The sequence below is a fragment of the Anoplopoma fimbria genome, chromosome 8 (genome assembly GCF_027596085.1).
Source record: "Anoplopoma fimbria isolate UVic2021 breed Golden Eagle Sablefish chromosome 8, Afim_UVic_2022, whole genome shotgun sequence".
Classification (NCBI taxonomy): Eukaryota; Metazoa; Chordata; class Actinopteri; order Perciformes; family Anoplopomatidae; genus Anoplopoma; species Anoplopoma fimbria.
Genome location: NC_072456.1, coordinates 27,433,674 through 27,455,470, shown reverse-complemented (window position 1 = coordinate 27,455,470; position 21,797 = coordinate 27,433,674). Strand labels below are relative to the sequence as shown.

The 21,797-nt window shown below is 42.0% G+C and overlaps 1 protein-coding gene across 1 annotated transcript in view; it reads right to left on the bottom strand.

Moving 5' to 3' along the window:
• Positions 1-772: 772 nt before the first annotated feature.
• nhsa (Nance-Horan syndrome a (congenital cataracts and dental anomalies)) overlaps positions 773-21,797 on the bottom strand; it is a 61,225-nt gene continuing 40,200 nt past the window's right edge. Inside the window, exons 2-10 of the mRNA XM_054602846.1 lie at positions 11,864-12,016; positions 11,099-11,226; positions 9,228-9,290; positions 7,631-7,823; positions 5,820-5,950; position 5,501; positions 2,272-4,911; positions 1,648-1,771; positions 773-1,568 (exon numbers count right to left, since the gene is read on the bottom strand). Coding sequence (XP_054458821.1) covers positions 899-1,568; positions 1,648-1,771; positions 2,272-4,911; position 5,501; positions 5,820-5,950; positions 7,631-7,823; positions 9,228-9,290; positions 11,099-11,226; positions 11,864-12,016 — 4,103 coding nt within the window. The 3' untranslated portion in view covers positions 773-898. The remainder of the gene's footprint in view (positions 1,569-1,647; positions 1,772-2,271; positions 4,912-5,500; positions 5,502-5,819; positions 5,951-7,630; positions 7,824-9,227; positions 9,291-11,098; positions 11,227-11,863; positions 12,017-21,797) is intronic.

The following is a 21,797-nucleotide window of genomic DNA, read 5'->3' as shown; positions in this document are numbered from 1 at the left end:
CTTTATTTTAGAACCATGTAAACCAGAGTCCTGCATCCGGTCTGATTTTATCTTCATTTTATTTCCGGGTTTGGTTCTGGGTCAATCAAAGAAGGTGTTAGATAGAAACAGGCCTACAGGCTATTAATATAAAATAAAATTATTATCAATAATAATCAAATGTTCTATTTAAAGAGTAACTTAACCCTTAAACCACTTTTTTTCAGCTGAAAATCAACTTTTATTTGTATTTTATAGGAGTATTTGAATGCTAATCGCTAGCATAAACAAATCCAAGCCTTGCACGTTGACTCAAATTAACAAATGTTTATAAGAGTTTTTACATTAGCCAGCATGCTAATGATTAGCATAAGCTAATTGAAAGGGTGACGGCTAGCATGAATGGTAAGTTACAAACAGCAATGTGAGGCTACGTCTTAAAGTAGCGTAGACAAAGCTCAGCATCTGTACGTTCTGTCACTGCAGCATGACATCATGGTGGATTTAGAAAGCTAGCTAGCTAAATGAGTAGAAATGATAAATTAATGCTTCATCCGTTATTTAAATTTCCCAAGCAGGACTCATTTCTGAAGAATAATGTTTTGCTTATCATTTGTATTCATCAATCATGTTTTTCTACAGAATGTAGCTGCAAATGAATCCAGTTTACCTTAAGGCCAGGTGTTCATATCATGAGGGTAATTATTTAAACATACTGTGTTTATAAAATAAAACAGTTTAAAGTATCCACAGAATAACCAAAAGGGAAACATCTATAAAACTCAGCCACGATTAAAATTCCGTCAAATTCCGATTATTTTTTAAACAAACTGTTATTAAATATATATTAGAACTCATTCTGGTCCATTTGTTTTCTCTGTAAACTAACAGAATTTCATACCTCTTGACTCTCTGTGTTCTACGTGGAACCCTGTGACGAGCGGTCGTCGTGAGGACTTCCGTCCGAGTTCTCCGCCTCGCCTTCGGAGATCGCCTGCATGGGCACCGAGTACAGTCTGCTGCGAGCGCCGTATCGGCTGCTGTTGGCCGGCGGCGGGATTCTGGAGCGGCCATGTCTGGAGGAAGTCGGTGAGGAGAAGGATTTCGGGGAGAAGCCCTCGGCGTAGGCTTTGGGGTAAGGGCTGGAGAGCTGATCTGGTCCCGACTGGTGCTGTAGGGGGGAGTCGGGGTCTTCGGTCGGTCTCGGTGACTCCATCAGGGAATCTGAAGAGGATTTAGGAGTGACGGGACTCTTGAGGATCTCTGCCGCCGACATGCGGTAGCTCGACTCTGAGCGGCTGCCCTTTTTGAGGAGCAGCAGTTTGAACTCCTCGTTGGAGGTGCTGGACTTCTTGGCGCTCCTGTAGATGGGTCCAGAGACCCTGTGGAGGCCCGGTGGGGTCACGGCGGCGGTGGCGGCGGTGGCAGCGGCGGTGGCGGCGGCGGTGGATGAGGAGGAGGAGGGCGAAACCAGTGAGACTGGGGAGCTCCCAGTGCTGCTGGGCGGCGTGTTCCCCGACACAGCACCGATGCGGTTCCTCACGTTCAGCTCCGTTGAATCCTTCCGGCCCAACACTTTCCTTTTGGACCTAAAAAATGGAGAAATCCAAGTTAAGAATCTCTGTAAACTGTGAAACAAACCAAAAGGCCAAAAACCAACCTGCCTACCTGTGAATCATGGCGAATAGATCCTCGGTGGTCCGAGTCTTGGTGGGGGACAGAAACACAGCGTCGTCCTCGGGCCGGGACTCGTCAATCTGAGGAGACGCTGCAGCTACACTGGTTGTAGAGTCTGTTGATACAAATCAACATTTAAATACACTGCAGACACTGTTTATTAGACCTCTGACACCGAAGCAGTTTCAGGGCGTTCTTTTAGCTCCTGTCTTTTTTTAATTTATGTGGCCTTGATTGTCAGGTCGCACTATTATATAATTTATTGAGAATTGGAAAACACTGGAATCTGTATATCCAACATTTCTCCAACTGCAAAGTGTTGGGAAATTTCTTCAAGGAAGGCAAATTATTATTATTAATATTATTATTATTATTTTATTTTGGCAGATAGAACGGCCGACTAATAACATTAAAAGTTCAACGTCAGGGAAAAACTGTGCGTAACATTTGACAATGTTCGAGCATCAAACATCAATGATGTTAACACATCTGTATGTAAATATACTTGGCCAATATACTGGAGAGAAAACTAGTAAACACCCAAACTTTAGGAACTTCTGCTGCACACAACCACGATTATCATGATTCATGTTAAAAACATCAGCGTTATCGTACCTCTACTGAAGTAATCCTCGGCCTCCGTTGTGGACTCGTCCTTTCCGTCCTGAGAGCCATTCTGGGCTGAAGCATCCGGCGACTCACACTCCTCCTCTTTTCTACATTCGTCGCTAATTGGACTCACTTTCAACGCCTCTGATTGGCCGTCAGCAATCGCCGCTGTATCAAGACCATTGGTTGAACTGTGCTGCACAGAGAGAGCTGCTTCTTCTTCTTCTTTTTCTTCTTCACGTCTTTGCAGCTGTAAAGCCTCAGGTGTTTCTGCCGACTCTCTGCACATCTCTTCTTCATCTCCGTTCACCGTCGTCTCCGACTGCGGTATTAATGGCGCCTCCTCTCGGTCCAGTGCGCATCTCGTCTCATTCCGACACTCTCCATTGGCGAGCTCTTTGTTCGAGGTAAACGCGGATTCACACGACCCCTCGGTGGGCGGGTGATGTGGACGCGAAGGACTCTTGAGCTCAGCAGATGTGCTACAGGAAAGTATGCTGGTTAGGTTCTCATTGGAGCATGTGAGCGTGGGAGTGGTTTTGTCCTCGTGGCGTCCTCCGTTTTCCTTTGCGACGGATCGGAGCTGGACTGAGTGCAGCGCTGAGGGTGTGATGAACATGGGATAGGCGGGTTTGGGCAACACCGGAGCTTTGGGTTTGTTTTGCTGAAGGTTCTGAATCGGGGTCCGGTATGCCGAGGACTTGTCTCCGAAAGCGTGAAGGGCACTTAAGTCGAGGTGGGAGGGGGGGATTATGGGCAGCTCCAGGTCCCTCCTCGATGAGGAGAGCGACTGCAGCGACAGCGTTGAAAGAGACGACTTCCTCTCGGGGACTTTGGGCTTCCTCTTGCCGCTGGACGGCGACATCGGTCCAGGGAAGAAGGCGGCGGGGAACGAGGAGGTCGGGGTCTCAGACTGGCTGGAGTACCCGCTGGACGGGCTGGCCAGACCCGCCAGCTTCTCCGGAGACGTCAGCTTGAAGTCCTCCACCGACGGGAGAGAAGGCGTGGTGGCTCTGGAGCCGGACAGCGACGTCTGAGACTCGGAGCTCTCCTGCGACTTGATGCACTCGATGACGGTTGTGCCCGTCGCCGTGCTCGAGTTCGACAGAGACCGGTAAGGGTCGCTGGATTTTAAATCGTTCAGGAGCCACAGATCTGCGTAGTCCGACTGCACGACACCCTCGTCCTTAAACGAATGCACATCCGTGGCGCTAAAGACCCCTAAATCCGGCAGATCGGCTGAGTCCTCGACACCCCAGACCACCAGGGGCTCTCTGGAGAGCGAGGAGTTGGACAAGACCAGCTGCAGTTTCCTCTCCTTGGAAGACATCTTTGGTTCTTTGTTGTCAGGGATGTGTCCCTCACTGCATATCTTTCTCAAGGACGAGCTCCTCTTCGGCGGACACGGCTTCGCCTTTGGTTTCTTCAAAGAGAGGCAGCGCCTTCCCAGAGTCATGTGACCGCCGAAGTCCGACTCGGAGCCGGGAGCTGAACATCCGTAAGAGAAACTCCTGCTTTCATTCATGCCGCAGTCAAAGTGCATGGAGGTGTAGTAACCCTCGGTGTCTACGGAGTAGTGCGAGACGGTGTCCGACGGCGGCTTGTCGGAGAAGCTGCTCTCGCAGGTGGCCATGCTGGTGAAGCTCGGGCAGCCCAGGCTGCTCTCCGCCTCTCTGTTGGGCTCAGGGCTGAAGTCCCGAGGGCGCCGCTGATCCGCGTCGGGGAAACGCCACTCCTCCTCCACGGGAGCTCCGACCCCGGCCTCCTCTAATATGTCCATAGCCGTGGAGGAGAAGGAGCCCGCCCGCTGGGTCCTGAGACCCTGATAGTGGTCCAGCAAGAAGCCGGCGTGGTCGTCTTGGTTGTGAGCGGCGGCGTTCAGCGAGAGCTCCGAATCGCAGTGCGAGGATCCGGTCAGCGGCGGGGAGGCCGCCGGCAGGATGGTTTCCGAGGTCTGCGAGGGGCAGGTGGAGCTGCTCCCGCTCCAGTTCCCGCTGGAGGACTGGTGGTCGTCCTTGTGGTCCATCTGGACGCCGGCGGCAGAGACGGAATGGACGGGGCTGCTGAAGGTGTCCGAGCTGGACGAGATCTCACAGCTGCCCATGTCGGCCTTCCTCGGCAGCCGGGACCTGGTCCTCTCCATCCAGCTTCGCTCCGGACTCTCCGGGAGCTGCTTGTACTTCCGGCCCAGCTGGCGGTCGGACGCCGCCCGGTCGCCCACGCTCTCCTCCCCGTCCTTCAGGAGCAGATCCCCGGGTCCCGGCAGGAAGTCCTCGGCGTCAAAGGGGGACAGCTCCTCCTCCTCATCATCGTCGCTGTGACCTTCGTCCACCATCATCCGCCTCCCGTCTCTTGGCAGACTCCGGGAGCGCAGGCGGTCGCCGACAGAGGCGGAGAACATGGCGTCGGCGCTGTCGGACAGGAACAGGATGTTGCCCGCAGAGTGTGAGAGGGAGAGGGAGACGGTCTGGCCTCTCTGGGACCGGATCCTCCTCCGAGACGGAGCTCCTGAGATCAGGAAGTCTTCGGTCTGGCAGCCGGAGTCTCGGGTGCCGAGGTGGGCGTCCAGGTCGTCGGTGGAGGGAGTGACGTCGGGACTGTGAACGATCACCGTCCGCTCTCTGGAGCCAGGAGAGTCGTTGGAGTCTGGAGGAGACACCAACACACAGAAGAGCAAAATTACTTTCAATATATTATGTGCAATATAACTTTTTATTACTTTATTCCATATTATTTAAATTAGTTTAAATATTTTTACTTGAATTACCTTACTCTAATTGCTATTCCATTTTGCACTGGTGTCAGTATCACTACTTTTACACTTAATAAGTATTACTCTATTGTTCATTTATGTTAATATTTTTAACATATAAATGGAAATATATATAATATATTTCCATTTATATGTTAAAAATATAAATATATAATATTTTGTTATTCTTCTGTTTTGATCTTAGATAAAACTTGATTTAGCTTCAGCATTAAGTAAGTTCTATATTATCTTATTGAATCTTTTTTTACATTATAACCCTCGTCTTTTCTTCTCTAATCTCATCTCATCTAACCTCATTTTATCTTATCTCAATTTATATCTTATCTTATCTCATCTTATACAAAGTTCCTTAAGTGTTGACAACATTCTGGCTGAGAACTTTTGTTTCATGTCATCCTACATCTCTCCCTCCTCTCATTTCCTGTCGTCTCTCTTCTGTCGGCTAATAAAAGCATGAAATACCCTAAAAATAACGCTGAAAATATGCCTCACTAGATGACGTCTCTCATATTTATGTTGGCCCACTTTAAAGACGATCGCTCTGCTTGTCTTCTACAGCAGAAGAACATTTGAACACGAAATAAAACACTAAGCAATGAACTGCTTTGTTTCACTATCATCATTAATATCTCTACAAGGACAAACATGTGATTTAGAAGCATTTTGTTTCATTTCAATATATAAATAACACACTTTTATTATTCTTTAACAGCAGCAGTTATGATATAAACGTTTTTAAATCTTTGTTCCGGACAGAGAGAAAGCGTGTCGAGCTACATACCCAGATTTCGGTGCACCTGTCGGGGACGCCGGCGACGGTCCTCCTCCTCCTCAGCTTCCTCCTCCTCTGAAGCACAGACTGCGAGTGGACCAGCGAGCAGCGCACACTGGCATCTCTGTCAAAACCGACGCCTGCAACAGAGATGGCACGTCTGAGGAATCTGTGATGAGCTGAGACTCCTTCTTTAACTCTCAACTGTGACTCTAAATGAGACTTTCTGCAGGAATAGCAGTCCGGAGCGGAGGACGCAGTGAGACAAACTCACTTTACTGCTTAATGTTACATCTAAACTGTATGAAATGTGAAGAAATGAAAAGAAATGCTGCTTTTTGTCCTTCCTCCTCCTCGTCCTCTCACCCTCCGTTATGACTATCATGTGACAGCCGGTCAGGCCTTTTCAGCACCATAGCAATCACTGAACTTTCCTTTACAATGTGCATTTTATCCCCCCCTCCACCTCCCTAGACTGTGTCTGACTCGGCCAGACTTGGCGACGTACAACTCTTCTTTTGACTTCAGTGAGAGTAAATTACAGCTGCCGGGGTCTTTTCAGCCGTTTCGTTCAGAACTAATTGGCATTCGTGTCGCAGCGTCACCGGCACAAAGCTCTGGAGCATGATGGGAGAAAGTTAACGGAGGCACAAAGCATGACTTGCACACCGAGCGTGAATTGCAAATCAGGGCACATGTTAAACTATTATGGTGGGATTTTTGCTGTCATTTGTTATCAAACAAGGATGTTTTCTGAAGTCTGTAGAATATAATCTGTAGACTGGGAAGTCTCGGCAGCGTCACAATCTTTCATTTAAAATGCTATTTCAAGACAAAGATTGGAAAATTGCAGATGGCCATATTCCAATTTTTATAAAATTTGGATTAATTGTTTATCTTTTCTGCAAACATCTCATATAGTAGAATACTTACTCGTCCATTGAGTGGATGCACTCTTCAGTACGAGTTGCATGCCTTTGTGAAGTAGTGAGCATTCAACTATATAAATAGACTTGGATTATTTTGTGATCCAAGTCTTGTGAAAAAAGAGAAAAATTAATTGCTGTTGTTTACTAAAATTCAGGAAGACTTTTATCTGTTTTTTGATTCTTGGTCACTGTGGAGATTTCAAAGAGAGTATCTTATATACAGACGTCATTTTACGGGGAAGTATTCCTTAAAGAAAACAGTAAATGTTAAAAGAATAGTTTGACATTTTGGGAAACAAGCTTGTTAGCTTTCCTGCTAAGAGTTAGCTGAGAAGATCAATACCTCTCTCTAAATATGAAGCAATGACAAGATGACGGTTAGCTTAGCTTAGCATAAATGCTGGAAACAGCTAGCCTGGCTCTGACCAGCACCTCTAAAGCTCATTTTAATAAGTGATATCCTATTTATTTTTTTAATCTGTATGAGAATCACCAGCTCCAGAAGCTATTTAACAACATAACTACGTCCCGAGCTCTTGAGCAACACTTCCACCAGGCCTTGGTACATTACATTACATTAACATTACATTACATTGGTAATGTTGCTGTGTGAACACGGTGTTAGTTAAAGAGATGCTGCTGGCTAGCCGTTTCCCCCTGCTTCCAGTGTTTATGCTAAGCTAAGCTAACGGCCTCCTGGCTCATATTTAACAGACGGACATGAGAGTGGTGTATGTATATCTTTTCATCTAACTTTAAGGAAGAAAGCAAATAAGTGTGTTTCCAGAAATGTTAAACTCTTCCTTTAAGAAGAGCTAAAGAAGGCTAGCATGGTTCATTTAAGAAGCCGCCACATTAAACAGATTTAAAACCAGAGTGCTTCAGATTTACCGGTCACGTTAATGGGGATGACACACGAGTTGATGACTTGTGAACTGCTTTTCATTCGCTCCTCTGGCGTGGGCAGCGGCAGGGCTCTGGACCAGTTAGTCTGCTTGTCCAGGGTGGTGGGGGTGTTAGGGATGGGGAACTTGTGCCGGTGACCCAGAGCCACCCCGTCGGCGTCGGGGTCAGAGGTCACGGCCTGCAACAGATGGATGTGTCCATGGTTAGGTTGTTAAAGGGTTAGACGGCGTTACATGGGAAACGGTGAGAGAGTGATGAAACTCAGCTTCAGAGAGAGAGAGAGGGTCATGATGGTGTTTATCTGGGAAAGAGCTGAACACAGAGATTATCATCGTTGTATTAATCTGCTGCAGACGCAAATCAATACACAAGTTCTTCTAGAAGCTGAGTTTCACTTTGGAAATATTGGACATTAAAAAAAAGCATGCTTTAGAAAGAGACAGTAAATGGAAAAGCACATTCAAAAATGCAAGCAAATGCACAAAGGTGAAATGTAGATTTAATGAGGAAATATTGATTTTCCAGCACTGACTGCCATCCGAGCTTCAGACCAATAAGAAGAACTTTCCAGCACGTGTCGGGATAAGTACTGACGGTGCTACAGACACACTTCCAGTCCCAACATGCTGCTCTGGGAACTCTGATCTCACACTCCGACACTCTGCGGAACCTAAACAACTCTCCGGCATTTATGACGAGTCTCTGGAAACACCGGAGAGCCAATTCTTCCTCTGCTTGGATCATTTTTTCCCATCAGGCCGAGCTCACACTTAAATCCTCCTGTTTCTTATACCTCCATGATAAATCTATTCAGTCTGTTATTAAGTTCTTACCTTGAGGTTCCTTCAGAGAGGCACATGTGAAACTGGGAGTGATTCTCAGGCTGAACTGGTTCCCACCTCCACCCCCCACCCCCCATTTAGCCTTTTGTGTTCCCTGTTCCCAGCAGACCAATGAGACCCTGACACCCAAAAAAAAGCAACAGCAACAAAAGAAACAGGTTTCCGTGGAAACTTCTCCCAACTAGCAAAAGAGAAAATGCCCAAAAGGAGAGAATTTACAGCTGATTTAATTCAAGAGCAGAAACGTTTTCTATTTGAGGAGAGGAAGCATGAAGGAAAGGAAACAAGTGTGAGTGGGCATTTAAACATTTGGTGAAAAACATGTCAGCTCTCTTAGTGATGGGTGCAGCAAAGAAACCACAGCACCAGAGGGATTATGGGTAATAACGGGCCCGAGCTCTTGGAAGTCGACCCCTATCATTAGACCTGTGGCCACACACACACACACACACACACACACACACACACACACACACACACACACACACACACACACACACACACACACACACATTCCTCACATGCTGCACGCTAAACGCCAGTGAACATGTGACGTGATGAAGCTTCAGTTTCTGACCGGATGGAGCAGGAAGTTAATCGTTTCTGAGAAGGAGCATGCATTTACAAAAGACACTCCATTATGCAAATTAGAAGGAGTCAAACAAAGAATCTTATGAAGTTTTAGGAGGGAGGAGGGAGGGAGGGAGGAAGGAGGAGGAGGAGGAGGGAGGGACCACTACCTTTCTGCTCCAGGGAGAGAAGCGGCAACATTCGGTAGGGGAGGAGGAGCGGGTGGAATCGAACTGAGGTACAAGACAAAAACACAACAACAACAACAACGAAATGAATGAGCATGGAGATATTTAACATAAACATACACACAGACAAAAAGAAAGACAACAACATTGGGGTGAACTTGTGTGGAAATATATTTCAGATGATTTATGCAACATTTATTGTCGAGGTGATGAAACATAAATATAAATCCAGGGCTGTCAGATAAACACTGGAGGACCATGCTCTGCACAGACCAGGTGAAACACATCATTGTTACCTGTGTTTGTGCTAACTGTGTCGATGCATCTCTAACAAGCCTCTCTGGCTGCTTTAAAAGACAAAAAACAATATGCAATTTCACTTCAAAAAGACTTCTAAGTCATCTCCATCAATGAAATCTAGTAAAAAAAAATTGAAAAACAAATATTCAAGACTATATATGGGGTTAAAACAAGCAAATTTTACTTCCATACAACATAAAAAATGGGAAAGGGAAACCAACAATTGTATTCCAGAGGAAGTCTAGACAGAATCAATTTAAGAAGCACTACCCTGAGCCTTCCTCGTAGCACTTAATGCATTCGTATTAGTTTGTTTCACTTATTGTATTCGTATTCCTTTACTGCACTTATCCTATTCGTTTGTAGCACTTATTGTATTCGTATTAGTCTGTTGCAATTATTGTTTTCGTAGTAATTTGCCTCTGCACTATACTTTTGCTCTGGTTTATGCTTTAAGATGCTTGTTTAAGAAAGGAGATGCACTTATGACTTCTGGTGACTAGTAGTTCTCTTGAATACCTATGTTGAATACACTTCCTGTAAGTCACTTTGGATAAAAGCGTCTGCTAAATGACTGTAATGTAATGTAATGTAATGTAATGTAATGTAATGTAATTTAAAACTCAACGTCACGGAGAACGTTTCTCTGGAAGAACCAGGAAATCACAGAATGAGTGAGAATATTTAGGGACAATAATAACTTTTAATTGGGTCAAACTTCTTTAAGAGCTTCTACATTCAACTTCCACAAATATTAAAAGAAAATACTTCTTTTAAAATAATATGTGTAGCTGCTAAAAAAGCAGTCACAAAGAAATGCTTTAAAGCTGCTGTGAATCTCATGTTGATTCTGGCGCCCCCCTGTGGACTACAGTGGTAGTGTTTCTGTTCACCAGACTCCCTTTAGAAAACCTCTCATTTTACTGCAGCAGGGTCTGACAGTCTGACCCGCCCAGTCCTGGTTCTGGTTCTGGTTCTCTGGTCATATAGAGGATCAGGATTAAACTGAGGCTGCTTCACAACCAGTTAAAAGCTCCTCACAGTAACTTTAAACCAGCAGCAAACCAGCAAAAGTGGGAAATGGTCTCCGGTAAAGAAATTATTTGATTTCAATTTTTGTATTTATCTATTTACTTCTACCTCAAATATATAAATATAAATATATTATAATAAATCTAAAATATTAATATTTATTAATACATAAATATAAATATATGTAATTTGATCCGAAATAAGGGAGAAAAAAATGTAATAATATAAAAAAAAGAGTGAATATACCCTCAAACCAAAAAATAAAATGTGAATTCAATAATATGTTTGGGAAAACAAATACATAATCAAAAGTGGAACTGTGTAAAATGTTCCAATAAATATAACGTTAATTTAATATGGTCACCACTAGTGAAATATTTCTATATTTATTAATTTAAAGTTTTATTTAATGTGAAAAATGAGGAACCAAAATTCATGTCATCGTTCTCCGTGAGCGGTTCCCTGACCTCCCACAATAAAAAGTACAACATTTAGCAGAAACATAAAGTGAGTCGTCTCACCGAGGTCAGATCGGTTCCCCTCTGTTGCTGGGCGACCAGTGCGGGGGGGTACATGGGCATCGGGGGCACCGCCGAGATGGAGATGGTGACTCTCCGCTCTCTGCTGCCCGATCGTCTCCTCTGGTGTTCTGAAACAAGAACCATTTAAAAAAACAACGGTCAGTCTACGAACAATATCCAGAAACTCTTTCAATAAATGAAATGTGTCAGTCTGGAGGAACCCAGTGCAGAAATGAAGAGGTGGACACAGTACAATACAAAGCATTACATATAATAGACCTGAAATTATTACTAGTAATCATCAGTCACTGAGTCAGAGAGGCGGTGATTCCAGCTGTTATTTAACCTCTCAGAACACAGGAGTTACTGCTCTACTGCTGCCTCCACCTGTTAGTCTGTTAGTGTTATTGTGTGACTTTGGTGAATCTGAACAAACCCTTTAAAACACCAAAGTCACACAATAACACACAGATTACAGATTTCGAAAGGAACATTTTCAGATTAGGCCCTTTGTATTCTCTATTGCTCTTACAACAATGTGAGTGCAGTAGCAACAACTCTCCACTAGAGGTCAGAACAAAACAGCAAGAAGAAGACCTTTATGGTGAGAAGCAACTATTCCAGAGGTGTCCGTTTCTTTTTAATAAAGTAAATGACACAATAAAAACATGTTTTGTCTAATAAAAAATGTAGAGAGGTAATACTGGGGAGCAGCAGGTGTGTTGTGTTTGTACTGGGAGTTACTGGGAGTCTGACAGGCCTCACCTTGATGTACGGCCGCCAGGCTGAGGTTGGCCTGTCTGTGGAGGTCTACGACACATGCCGGCCTCGTGGAGGGTCTGAAGATGTTCCTCTGTAGGAGCCACGGAGAACCGTAATGTACCGTCAGCTTACTCTCCACGTCCAGGTTAGACACCGCTGAGAGAGAGAGAGAGAGAGAGAGAGAGAGAGAGAGAGAGACCATTAGAGAAGTAATTGAGGTACATCCAAGAGACACGAAAGGTCAATAGGGTCAAAAAATAAACTACTACATATCAACATGAAACTTCATCAATTGTTAACTGACATTAAGATGATTACTTTTTGTATTACAAGTTTTCTGAAATCTTATGTTTAATTATGCAAATTAGGCATTATCTAATGGTAACTTTTGGTGAATTTAGGAGAAATCTACAGACGCAAACAGACAAAGTAGTAAAATAAATGTTTTCTTTCCACTCGTCTGACAGAAGACGACCCTTCAACATCTTTCTTGATAAATGAGGTGATGCTCACATGAACGCTGTGAAAAGAGCTTTAATTTCCACTCTGGCGTTTTCGTGATGATCCGCTGGTTAATCAGGATAATCAGCTGTTAGCAGGGCAATAGCCCGTTTACCGGTGCAGTGCTATCACCTGCAGCCAGACAATAGGGATGAATGCAACCCGACGCCGTGACTTTCATCCTCTAAACATTGACCAGAACCCGGTCTGGTCTCTCTGTTCCCCCTCTCAGCTCCTCAGCTTACTGAGAAGATCTCACATTACACTTAAGAGGTCGGAAATATCAACAGAACACAGAAACAGACTGTTTATTGAGTCAGGAGGACTGGAACTCAAAGATTTAGTCGAGTTACAGACGTTATTAAATCAGAGAATCACCAGAACATCAACAGGTTGTTTTCATCGATAAAGACTTATATAATAAGCTTTAGAGTGAGCAGACGGTGGGATTCAGTAAATATTCTTCACTTCAAGAAAGAATAACTAGACAATATGAAGTGTCGGGTATTCTGGTGAATTATTGGCCCCTGATTCTTATTTTATTTAATTGGTTGTTCAATAACATAACATTTAGTCATATTGTGCGTAAAAGTTTTGAGGAAGAATCTGGTTAAATATGATCTCTTTGCTCCTTTTAAACTTATAAATGTTTTTCTTTTTTTCTTTTTGTCTTTTCTTTTTATTTAATTATTATATTATTTGATTCATATTTTAGTATTAAAGGGATAAATATAGTAATTGCTATGCATGTGCAATAAATAAGATTAACACAGGAGTAAAAAAATATCGATAATCACGTGTAAATTGAGAAATTAAACACCTCCCCCAAAACAACAAACACTTTTCCCTTTGTCCCTGCTTCTCTCACACACACACACACACACACACACACACACACACACACACACACACACACACACACACACACACACACACACACTGTCAAAATAGAGAGTAAGACCTGTAGGCAGCCTTGTAACTAAGTAAAAAAAAATCCTAATTATAACACAAAACATTTTCTCAACTAAGCAACAAAACTCAGAACCAGGCGACAACCTCCGGTTCTTTAAAGTGAAGCTTCATGTGTTAAAGCTGCATTCTCTCTCCTGTCCACCAGGGGGCGACTCCTCTGGTTGTATAGAAGTCTATGAGAAAATGACTCTACTTCTCTCTTGATTTATTCCCTCAGTAAACATTGTAAACATGAGTTTATGGTCTCAATCTCTAGTTTCAAGTCTTCTTCAATACAGCATGATGTTCATTTAGTAAATGATGCTCCATTTAGAGTCAAACAGACACTTTTCTAGTAAATTTGTGTGTTTTCTTTGATTTGTCTCATATCTCTCTGTGTGAAACGATAAAGTTCTTAACAGAAGAAGTCCTCTCTGTCTCCCCCCCGCTGAGAGATGAACTGTTGGCTCTGCTGTTAACACCGACACACTAAAGACCCATCTGACACACACACACACACACACACACACACACACACACACACACACACACACACACACACACACACACACACACACACACAGTGAGCCAAACCCCAGTCTACTTTCCCCTGTTTTAGTCTTCTACAGCCGGCGTTATAAACACACTGGAGAGGAACAGGGCTTTACCTCCAAAGTTTCATCAATCACGGCTCACATAACCACCACTGCTGCTTTATATATATATATATATTGTGGAAATCCCACACATACTGGAGAACTAAACACCGTCTTGTCTGGGTTCATAACATCATCAGGAGGCTGTATTCTCTGTATCTAGAAAATCACATGTCGGCTGGTTCACTACTGCTGTATGAACATAAAATAAACTATTTTGTTGTGATTTAAATGCAATAAACGTATAAAAAGATGCTGAACTAACTACATAATGATGCAGAATTGTAAAAAGTCTGAATTCATGCTTTGTTAGTTCTCTCCACAAGACAACAAGGAAACAACTTTATAAATGCTGGTTTTGTGAATGGAGTTTGGATCTGTCTGTGCTAGGCTATGCTAACTTTGTAGCAGCTCCATCAACAATCAAAATAACATCAAATAGGCATAAATATGTCAGAGTTGTTATTATTTGTACCATATGGTTCATATAAATACATTTATACACATAGTTTAGTTCGGTCTCTGTGCTAATATGAACTATCGTACAGATGTGGGTGAATATCTAATACTGTCGTCAACAACGTCAGTGACTACAGTGATGAGGAGGAGAATCTCAACGCTCATTTCCTTTTGTTGACATATTAGAGTCAAAGGTTTTTACAGAGGGAGTTTTGTATCACTCCATAAATCAGAAAATACTGTAAAAAGCTGTTAAAAAGCAATTTCTCCATGTTTTTTGTAAATAAAATGTTGTATAAATCAATTTTGCAACACACGAATTACGGCAAATTTCTCGTATTAGCATCGAGCAAAACATTGTCTTTGTGTCTGGTGTGAATGCAGCATTCCTCCACTGAGGCTTTACATTCATGGAGAAGCCTTTGAGAAGTCATGGAGTCATATGGGGGGAGGAGAGCCTTTAATGGGGGGAGCCGTGGTCAGCTGTTACCCCCCCGAATAAGGTCTAAGAAAACACATCAGACCTCTTGGCGTCTTTCGGTTCCTTTCACATGCGACACTGAGCCAAATGAGCCACATGGCCTCAGGTGAGAAGACAAACAGGAGTCAGACACTTCACTTGATTTATGCAACAACAAAATAAAATCCTCTTTTTCAGTCTTCTCTTCTTCTTCTCCCTCATTTATTTCCAACTAAGAATCACCCTGTGAACTTTCCCGTAAAGGTGAGATCAAGCAGTATATTATCTGACATGAACCATCAATCTCTCCTCCTCCTCCTCCTCCTCCTAATCAGGCCTGCAGGCCGGTAGGTGGAGGAGGAAGAGGAGGAGGTGGAGGGATGAAAGCCTCCTCAGACTCTCTCTTCCCTGTAATTTCTCCGAGCACCGGCCCAGACAGGAGTTGAACCCCCATCACAATCTCACACCTACAATTTGCCGTCGGTCTGGGATAGAACACGGCGGCAGATGTCAGTGATGAGGTCACAGTGAGATGAAGGAAGGGAAGGTGAGCGAGGAAGCTCAGAGTTCATGACCAGAGTTAGTGTGTTGGATTAAATATTCAAGAAATGAAGTGTTTGCACAAAAAAAGCAAAATAAATATGATTCTTTCCAGATGGAGGGAATCAAATCTGAAGTTTTGGCCCTGCAAGACTTTTATTAGTGAGCACAGAACTTTTTATTTATTTTAAGGCTGAAATCTACCATTATCTTCTTGATTAATTGATTTGTTTTTTGTGTATAAATATGAAGACGATGTCCTCAGATGTCTTGTTTTGTCCTCAACTCAAAGATATTCAGTTTACTTTCACTGAGGAGCAAAGAAACCAGAAAATATTCTCATTTTAGAAGCTGAAAACTTTTTTTTAAATTCTTAAAAAGTTACTCAAACTGATTATCAAAATAGTTGGCAATTAAAATATTAGTTGACAACTTATCAACCGATCGTTGCAGCTCAAATTGTATTATTTATTTAACCTTTATCTATTCAAGATAATCCCATTGAGACTTTGGAATCTCAGATTGCAGCGTAAAAGTTTCACACAAGCTCAAGATAAAAACACAACTAACAGAAACAAAAAAACTAGATATCAAAAAGTTTAAAACTTTTAAAATGATTCAGACCTAAAACAAACCAGCGAAGTGCATCAACCAGAGAACTGTCAACAAGCGTTGGTAAAAAAGTACATTAAATGCTCAAATAAATCCTGTTTTTTAAATCCATTGCATGCATTTAAGTTCAAAATGTCTCTTAAGCCTCTAAAAAACGTTAAAAGCACTTTCACCAAAGACGTTTCAGGTTCTAGAGAAGAGGAACATCGTTAGTCCACATGATCAAAAGCAGCTTCTGATAGTTTAAAGGGACAGTAGAGAAAGTAGTTTAAGTTTTAGGGCCTCATGCAGAAAAAAGTACCAACAAGGAAGCAGAGAGCAGAGGTGTGATGGAGGTAAAGCGTCTCCTCGGGGGAATCGAACATTACCGTGTGACAGGAGGCCGGCGCCGCAGCACAGAACCATGATCTCAGTCAGAACGCCGGCGTCCAGAGTGTCTCTGCAGAGACGCCTCTACTGCCACACTGACCTCAGAGCTCCACCGGAACATCTGCTCTCCACCCCCCTCCCCCTCCCCACCCAGCGCTGGGTACAGATGGCCTCCGACTCGGGGCCACTAACACTAATCTGTTTATGGTCTGCTGCAGAGAGACGCAGCGTTAATCCAAACCGCTGAAACAACGACGTGGAGGAGCAGGGAGGCTCCAGAGGAACGTCAGCGGTACTCGAGTGATACGGATCAGGTACTCATGGAGATCTGACATCTCCATGACAACCACACCTTTACACCTTTAAATAGACACTCAACACTTTAAAAGGTCTAATAACAGACGTTTTTTATTCTTAAATGATGTCTTTATTAAGAATGGGAATCGTTAGGACTTTATGTATACTAGTACTCTTGTCGATCCTGCTAATCGGTTCAGTTTTCTTATTGATACTCTTTTCGGTTCAGTTCCTTATGGAAAATCTCATCGGTTCGGTTCCTTATCGGTTTAGTTCCTTATCGGTTCAGTTCCTTATCGATACTCTTATCGGTTCGGTTCCTTATCGGTATTCTTGTCGGTTTGGTTCCTTATCAGTTCGATTCCTTAGTGATACTCTTATCGGTTCCTTATTGTTTCAGTTCCTTAGTGATACTCTTATCGGTTCAGTTCCTTATCGATAGTCATATTGGTTTGGTTTCTTATCGATACTCTTATCGGTTCAGTTCCTTATCGATTCTCTTATCTGTTTGGTTTCTTACTCTTATCTGTTCGGTTTTCTCTTATCGGTTCGGTTCCTTATCGATTCTCTTATCGGTTTGGTTTCTTATCGATACTCTTATCTGTTTGGTTTCTTATCAATACTCTTATCGGTTCGGTTCCTTATCGATTCTCTTATCTGTTTGGTTTCTTATCAATACTCTTATCGGTTCGGTTCCTTATCGATACTCTTATCTGTTTGGTTTCTTATCGATACTCTTATCGGTTCGGTTCCTTATCGATTCTCTTATCGGTTCGGTTTCTTATCGATTCTCTTATCGGTTCGGTTTCTTATCGATACTCTTATCGGTTCGGTTCCTTATCGATTCCCTTATCGGTTCTTTTTGATTATATTGTAGAAAAGATAATCATTCTTGTATGTAAACAAAGTCTTTCTTGAGCAGCAATACAAGAAGTTCCAAAGTCAGGTTTCAGAGGACATCACTACTCTTTACACTATTGCTCTGGGATTATTGTCATACTTCTTGATGAGAGTTAGTGTGTTAAATAAAAAATATATACGTGATATTAAGCGTTTGCACAATAATGCAAAAAAAAAAATGTACTTTCAAAATTGACGGAGCAAAAATCTGACCGAACTTTTTTGATCTACTTCAGGGCTGAAACTAAACTAAAGATTATTATCTTTATTATTATGTGACATAATTAATACGTCTGTTATTTTCTTGGTCCAATGATTCATTTTTTGGTCTTTAAAATGCCCCAAAATGACGTCCTCAAATGTCTTGTTTTGTCCACAACTCAGAGATCTTCAGTTTACCGTCACAGAAGAAAGAATCCAGAAAATATTCTCATTTAAGAAGCTGGAAATCCAACCAATCACCAAGTCTGATTCCTTATTAGTGCAAACTTGGCAACAAACAGCTTCATTCACTTTTTTGTGATAAATCAGTAAAATACATTGAACAGTTCCAATCCAGCATTCTGCTTTAAATCACAGAAGATCAAAGAAGTACTAAACTAAATATCAATCAAACACCTGCCCACTATGAAAGCATCATTTCACATTAATATCTCTATTTATTTCAGTACAAACTGCACGAAAAATGTGGAAACAAATGCTACTAACCTGAATAGAACCAGAAACAACAACAACGTTAAACGACACTCATCAAAAATGAATTAAAGGAAATTATCTGCATCTTTCTTGTTTGTCAAAAAATCTAAAAAAAGTCAAAGCTGTCAGAGAAGAAAAGGTCGCTGCTGAACGTCAGCTGATGAGTGAAACACAAAGACGAGAGCACGGACAGAATAACACCGAGCAGCAGCTAATCCGCCATCCTGCCAACTGATGATGATGATGATGATGATGACAGAGAAACAACATGAAGCCTTAATGATACGATATTATAATCCAACTGGAACTGATATCTTCTTTTTTTTAAAAATACTTTTTAATTTACTCTCAATAAAGAATAAAAGAGCAACTGTTTGCCCTTTGTGAACATCACTCGCCAGAATCACAACACCAGAGAAGCTGTATTCTAAATGATGGATAAATGAGGTTAAAAATAATGTTAATAAAATGTCTATGATGTACCTTAATGTGTAATATAATGTACCGAAAGGATGGAAATATTAAAATGTATAAATAGGATGGGAAAATACTAGTATTAAAAAAATAATAAATAAATAAAAATAGTTATATATATGCATATATATCTATCTCTATCTATGGAGAGAAACTTTTTTATATATTAATTAATATATATATATATATATATATTTATTTATATATATATATATTAAGATATATCTGATAAAAGTATGCATGTATATATATATATATATATATATATATATATATACACATATATATATATATAGATATATATATATATATATATATACAGACTTTTATTAGATTCATTTATTATTTATTTATTATATATTACAACACATGTTTTTTGTAGGCATAGCTCTGAAAGCTGTCTGATACTTATTGTCCCTCAACACCAGTCATTTAATCAGCTGCTTGGGAAACGTTTCTATTCATAGTCTTTCATGACATTTACAGTCTGAATGAAATGTAGGTGAGAGGATGACATCACCACAGCAGGTAGAAGCAGAACACAGGTGTGCTCTTGTTTTTAATTGCAGAGCTCTAACGTCTGTACTTCCTGACTCGAGGTCACGACACAAGTCCTCACAAGAAAACCTGGAGAGGAGGAGAAACAAAACATCACGTCTGAGCTCCAGGAGACGTCGGCCTGGATCTATAAACTGTCCTTAAGGAGAGGAATGATGAGGAAGCAGAGGGTGAACCCCATCTGATGTCACCGCTTCAGTTACTACGACGACGAAACACAACGTGCTGCTGATCACAAGAACAGATGGCTATTACACTGAAGATATTCAGTATCTGACCTCTGACCTCTGACATGGTTGTGTTCCAACACATGAACCCTCTGAAACCAAAGCTGTTTTTTGATCCCGTTACATTTTTCCCCCTTTTGCCCTCATTTTTTACTGTAATATAAAGTCCTGCTCCAGAATAACACAGTTATTATGATATAAATCATAAAAAAGCGAGTTGAATTTCTTTAATAAAGTATTTTTAAAAACAGTTGGAGGCTCTTTGTGCTATATATATTAAACTATTTCTATTTTTACAGCCTCTCCTCTCCTCTCTGCTCTGTGTTCAGCAGCCTGAAGTTCAGTCAAAGTTTCACAGATTTGTTGTCACATGACTGTTGGTCTCAGATGAATCAATCATGTCTTCATAGTTTCACTGATGAGCTCAGAATTTAATGTTTTTTACAGAATCTGGTTAAAGCAAACGGTTCATTTGTGTCATTATTTTAAATGAGACACGTAGAATAAAATGTTTTGATGAAATCGAAAAATTTGAATTCTTGATTTGGTTGCCTTTTTTTCTGACAGAAGCATTCGTCATGAATGATGTGTTGAAGACCGTTGGAAAGATAGAAATCTGTTAGTTTTTACATCTTCTGGCTCAGATGAACGATGTGGTTTTGGCGGTTGTTTAAAGAAAACTACTTTTCCATCCCGACGGCGGGTTCAGAAGCTGAGCCTCCCTACAAACCGCCGAGGTAGACAAAAACAATACACATCACTGAGGAGTCTAACCTCAAAACTTCCCTCTTGTGACACATTCCCCAACACAACGACAAAACCTCTTTTCCATTTCCTAAACACACACACAGTTTTGAAATAAATTACGTTTGGGTAATATGTGAAACCACGCTGCTGCACTCAGGGAATACTTTTCCTGAAACTGAAGATCAGCCAAAGCTGTGGAGCGCTGCATGATGGAGGCCCGTCTCCTCATCTGCTTCACATTTACCACTACAAAGTCCCACGGCAAGATGTGGGACTTTGAAATACTTTCCATTTTTAATAAAGACTTCCAGAGCGGTTCGTGTTGAAGGAAAGACGCCAACGAGAGCACTCAGACTGAGGAGGTTTTAGGAGAGACGGGTTTGTGTTCAGCATGTGACACGCTCAGGAACATTTCCTGTAAAGATTTAACAGCATGGCGTGTTTTATAGCTCCGTAAAGAGCAGCGAGCTTTGTTTACAGCGTCACAACAGATTAATGTGACATTAACAGTAAATATCTGTCCGTGATGGAATCATGTGACGACTTACTGGAAGCAGATCGACTCTGATCACAAACAAACAAACACACAAACGTTTGTTTTGTTCGCCGGCAGAGAAAAAGGAAAAGTCACGACATGAATGTGAGCATTCGTTCCATGTTTCTAGATGACCTCCACTCAGCAGGGTCAGAGGTCATCGTAGAAACCCTTGACCTTTTGACCTCTGGACACCTCATTACGAGGTCAGTAAACACCGAGTCACTCATTCACTGAATGTGAATATAGAATATGTGAGTCCAAACTAACACTTAGAATAAAACTTTATCAACGTTACAGAGCTGTACGCCACCGTCTGTTAAGAACGCTGTGGTCACTACCACGGTGCATTGTGGGATATTAATGCCGGAGTGATATGCAGTGTTTGCATACTGTAATATTTCACGAGAAAAAATAAATAATTAACATACTGTGATTTCATATGAAGGTTTTGTGGTAAAAAAAATCTCAAATACGGTTTTATTGACCTAAATAGTTAGATTTTAAGTTCTCCCTTACATTAACAAAGGCAGTTATTAAGGGTTTGTAATGCAGCATGCAGAGAGAGAGAGAGACAGAGGTAGAGAGACAGAGAGAGAGAGAGAGAGACAGAGAGAGAGAGAGACAGAGAGAGAGAGACAGAGACAGAGAGAGAGAGAGAGAGAGAGAGAGACAGAGAGAGAGAGACAGAGAGAGAGAGAGGAGAGAGAGAGAGAGAGGGAGAGAGAGAGAGAGAGAGAGACAGAGAGAGACAGAGAGAGAGAGAGAGAGAGAGAGAGAGAGAGAGAGAGAGAGACAGAGAGAGAGAGAGAGAGAGAGAGAGACAGAGAGAGAGAGACAGAGAGAGAGAGAGAGGAAAAACTGGACCAATAACTGTAAAAAAGAAAGAAACACCCTATCCTCCTAAGAACACTAAAAATTCCTCTGCCCCTTAAATCAGCACGGGGTTCATTTT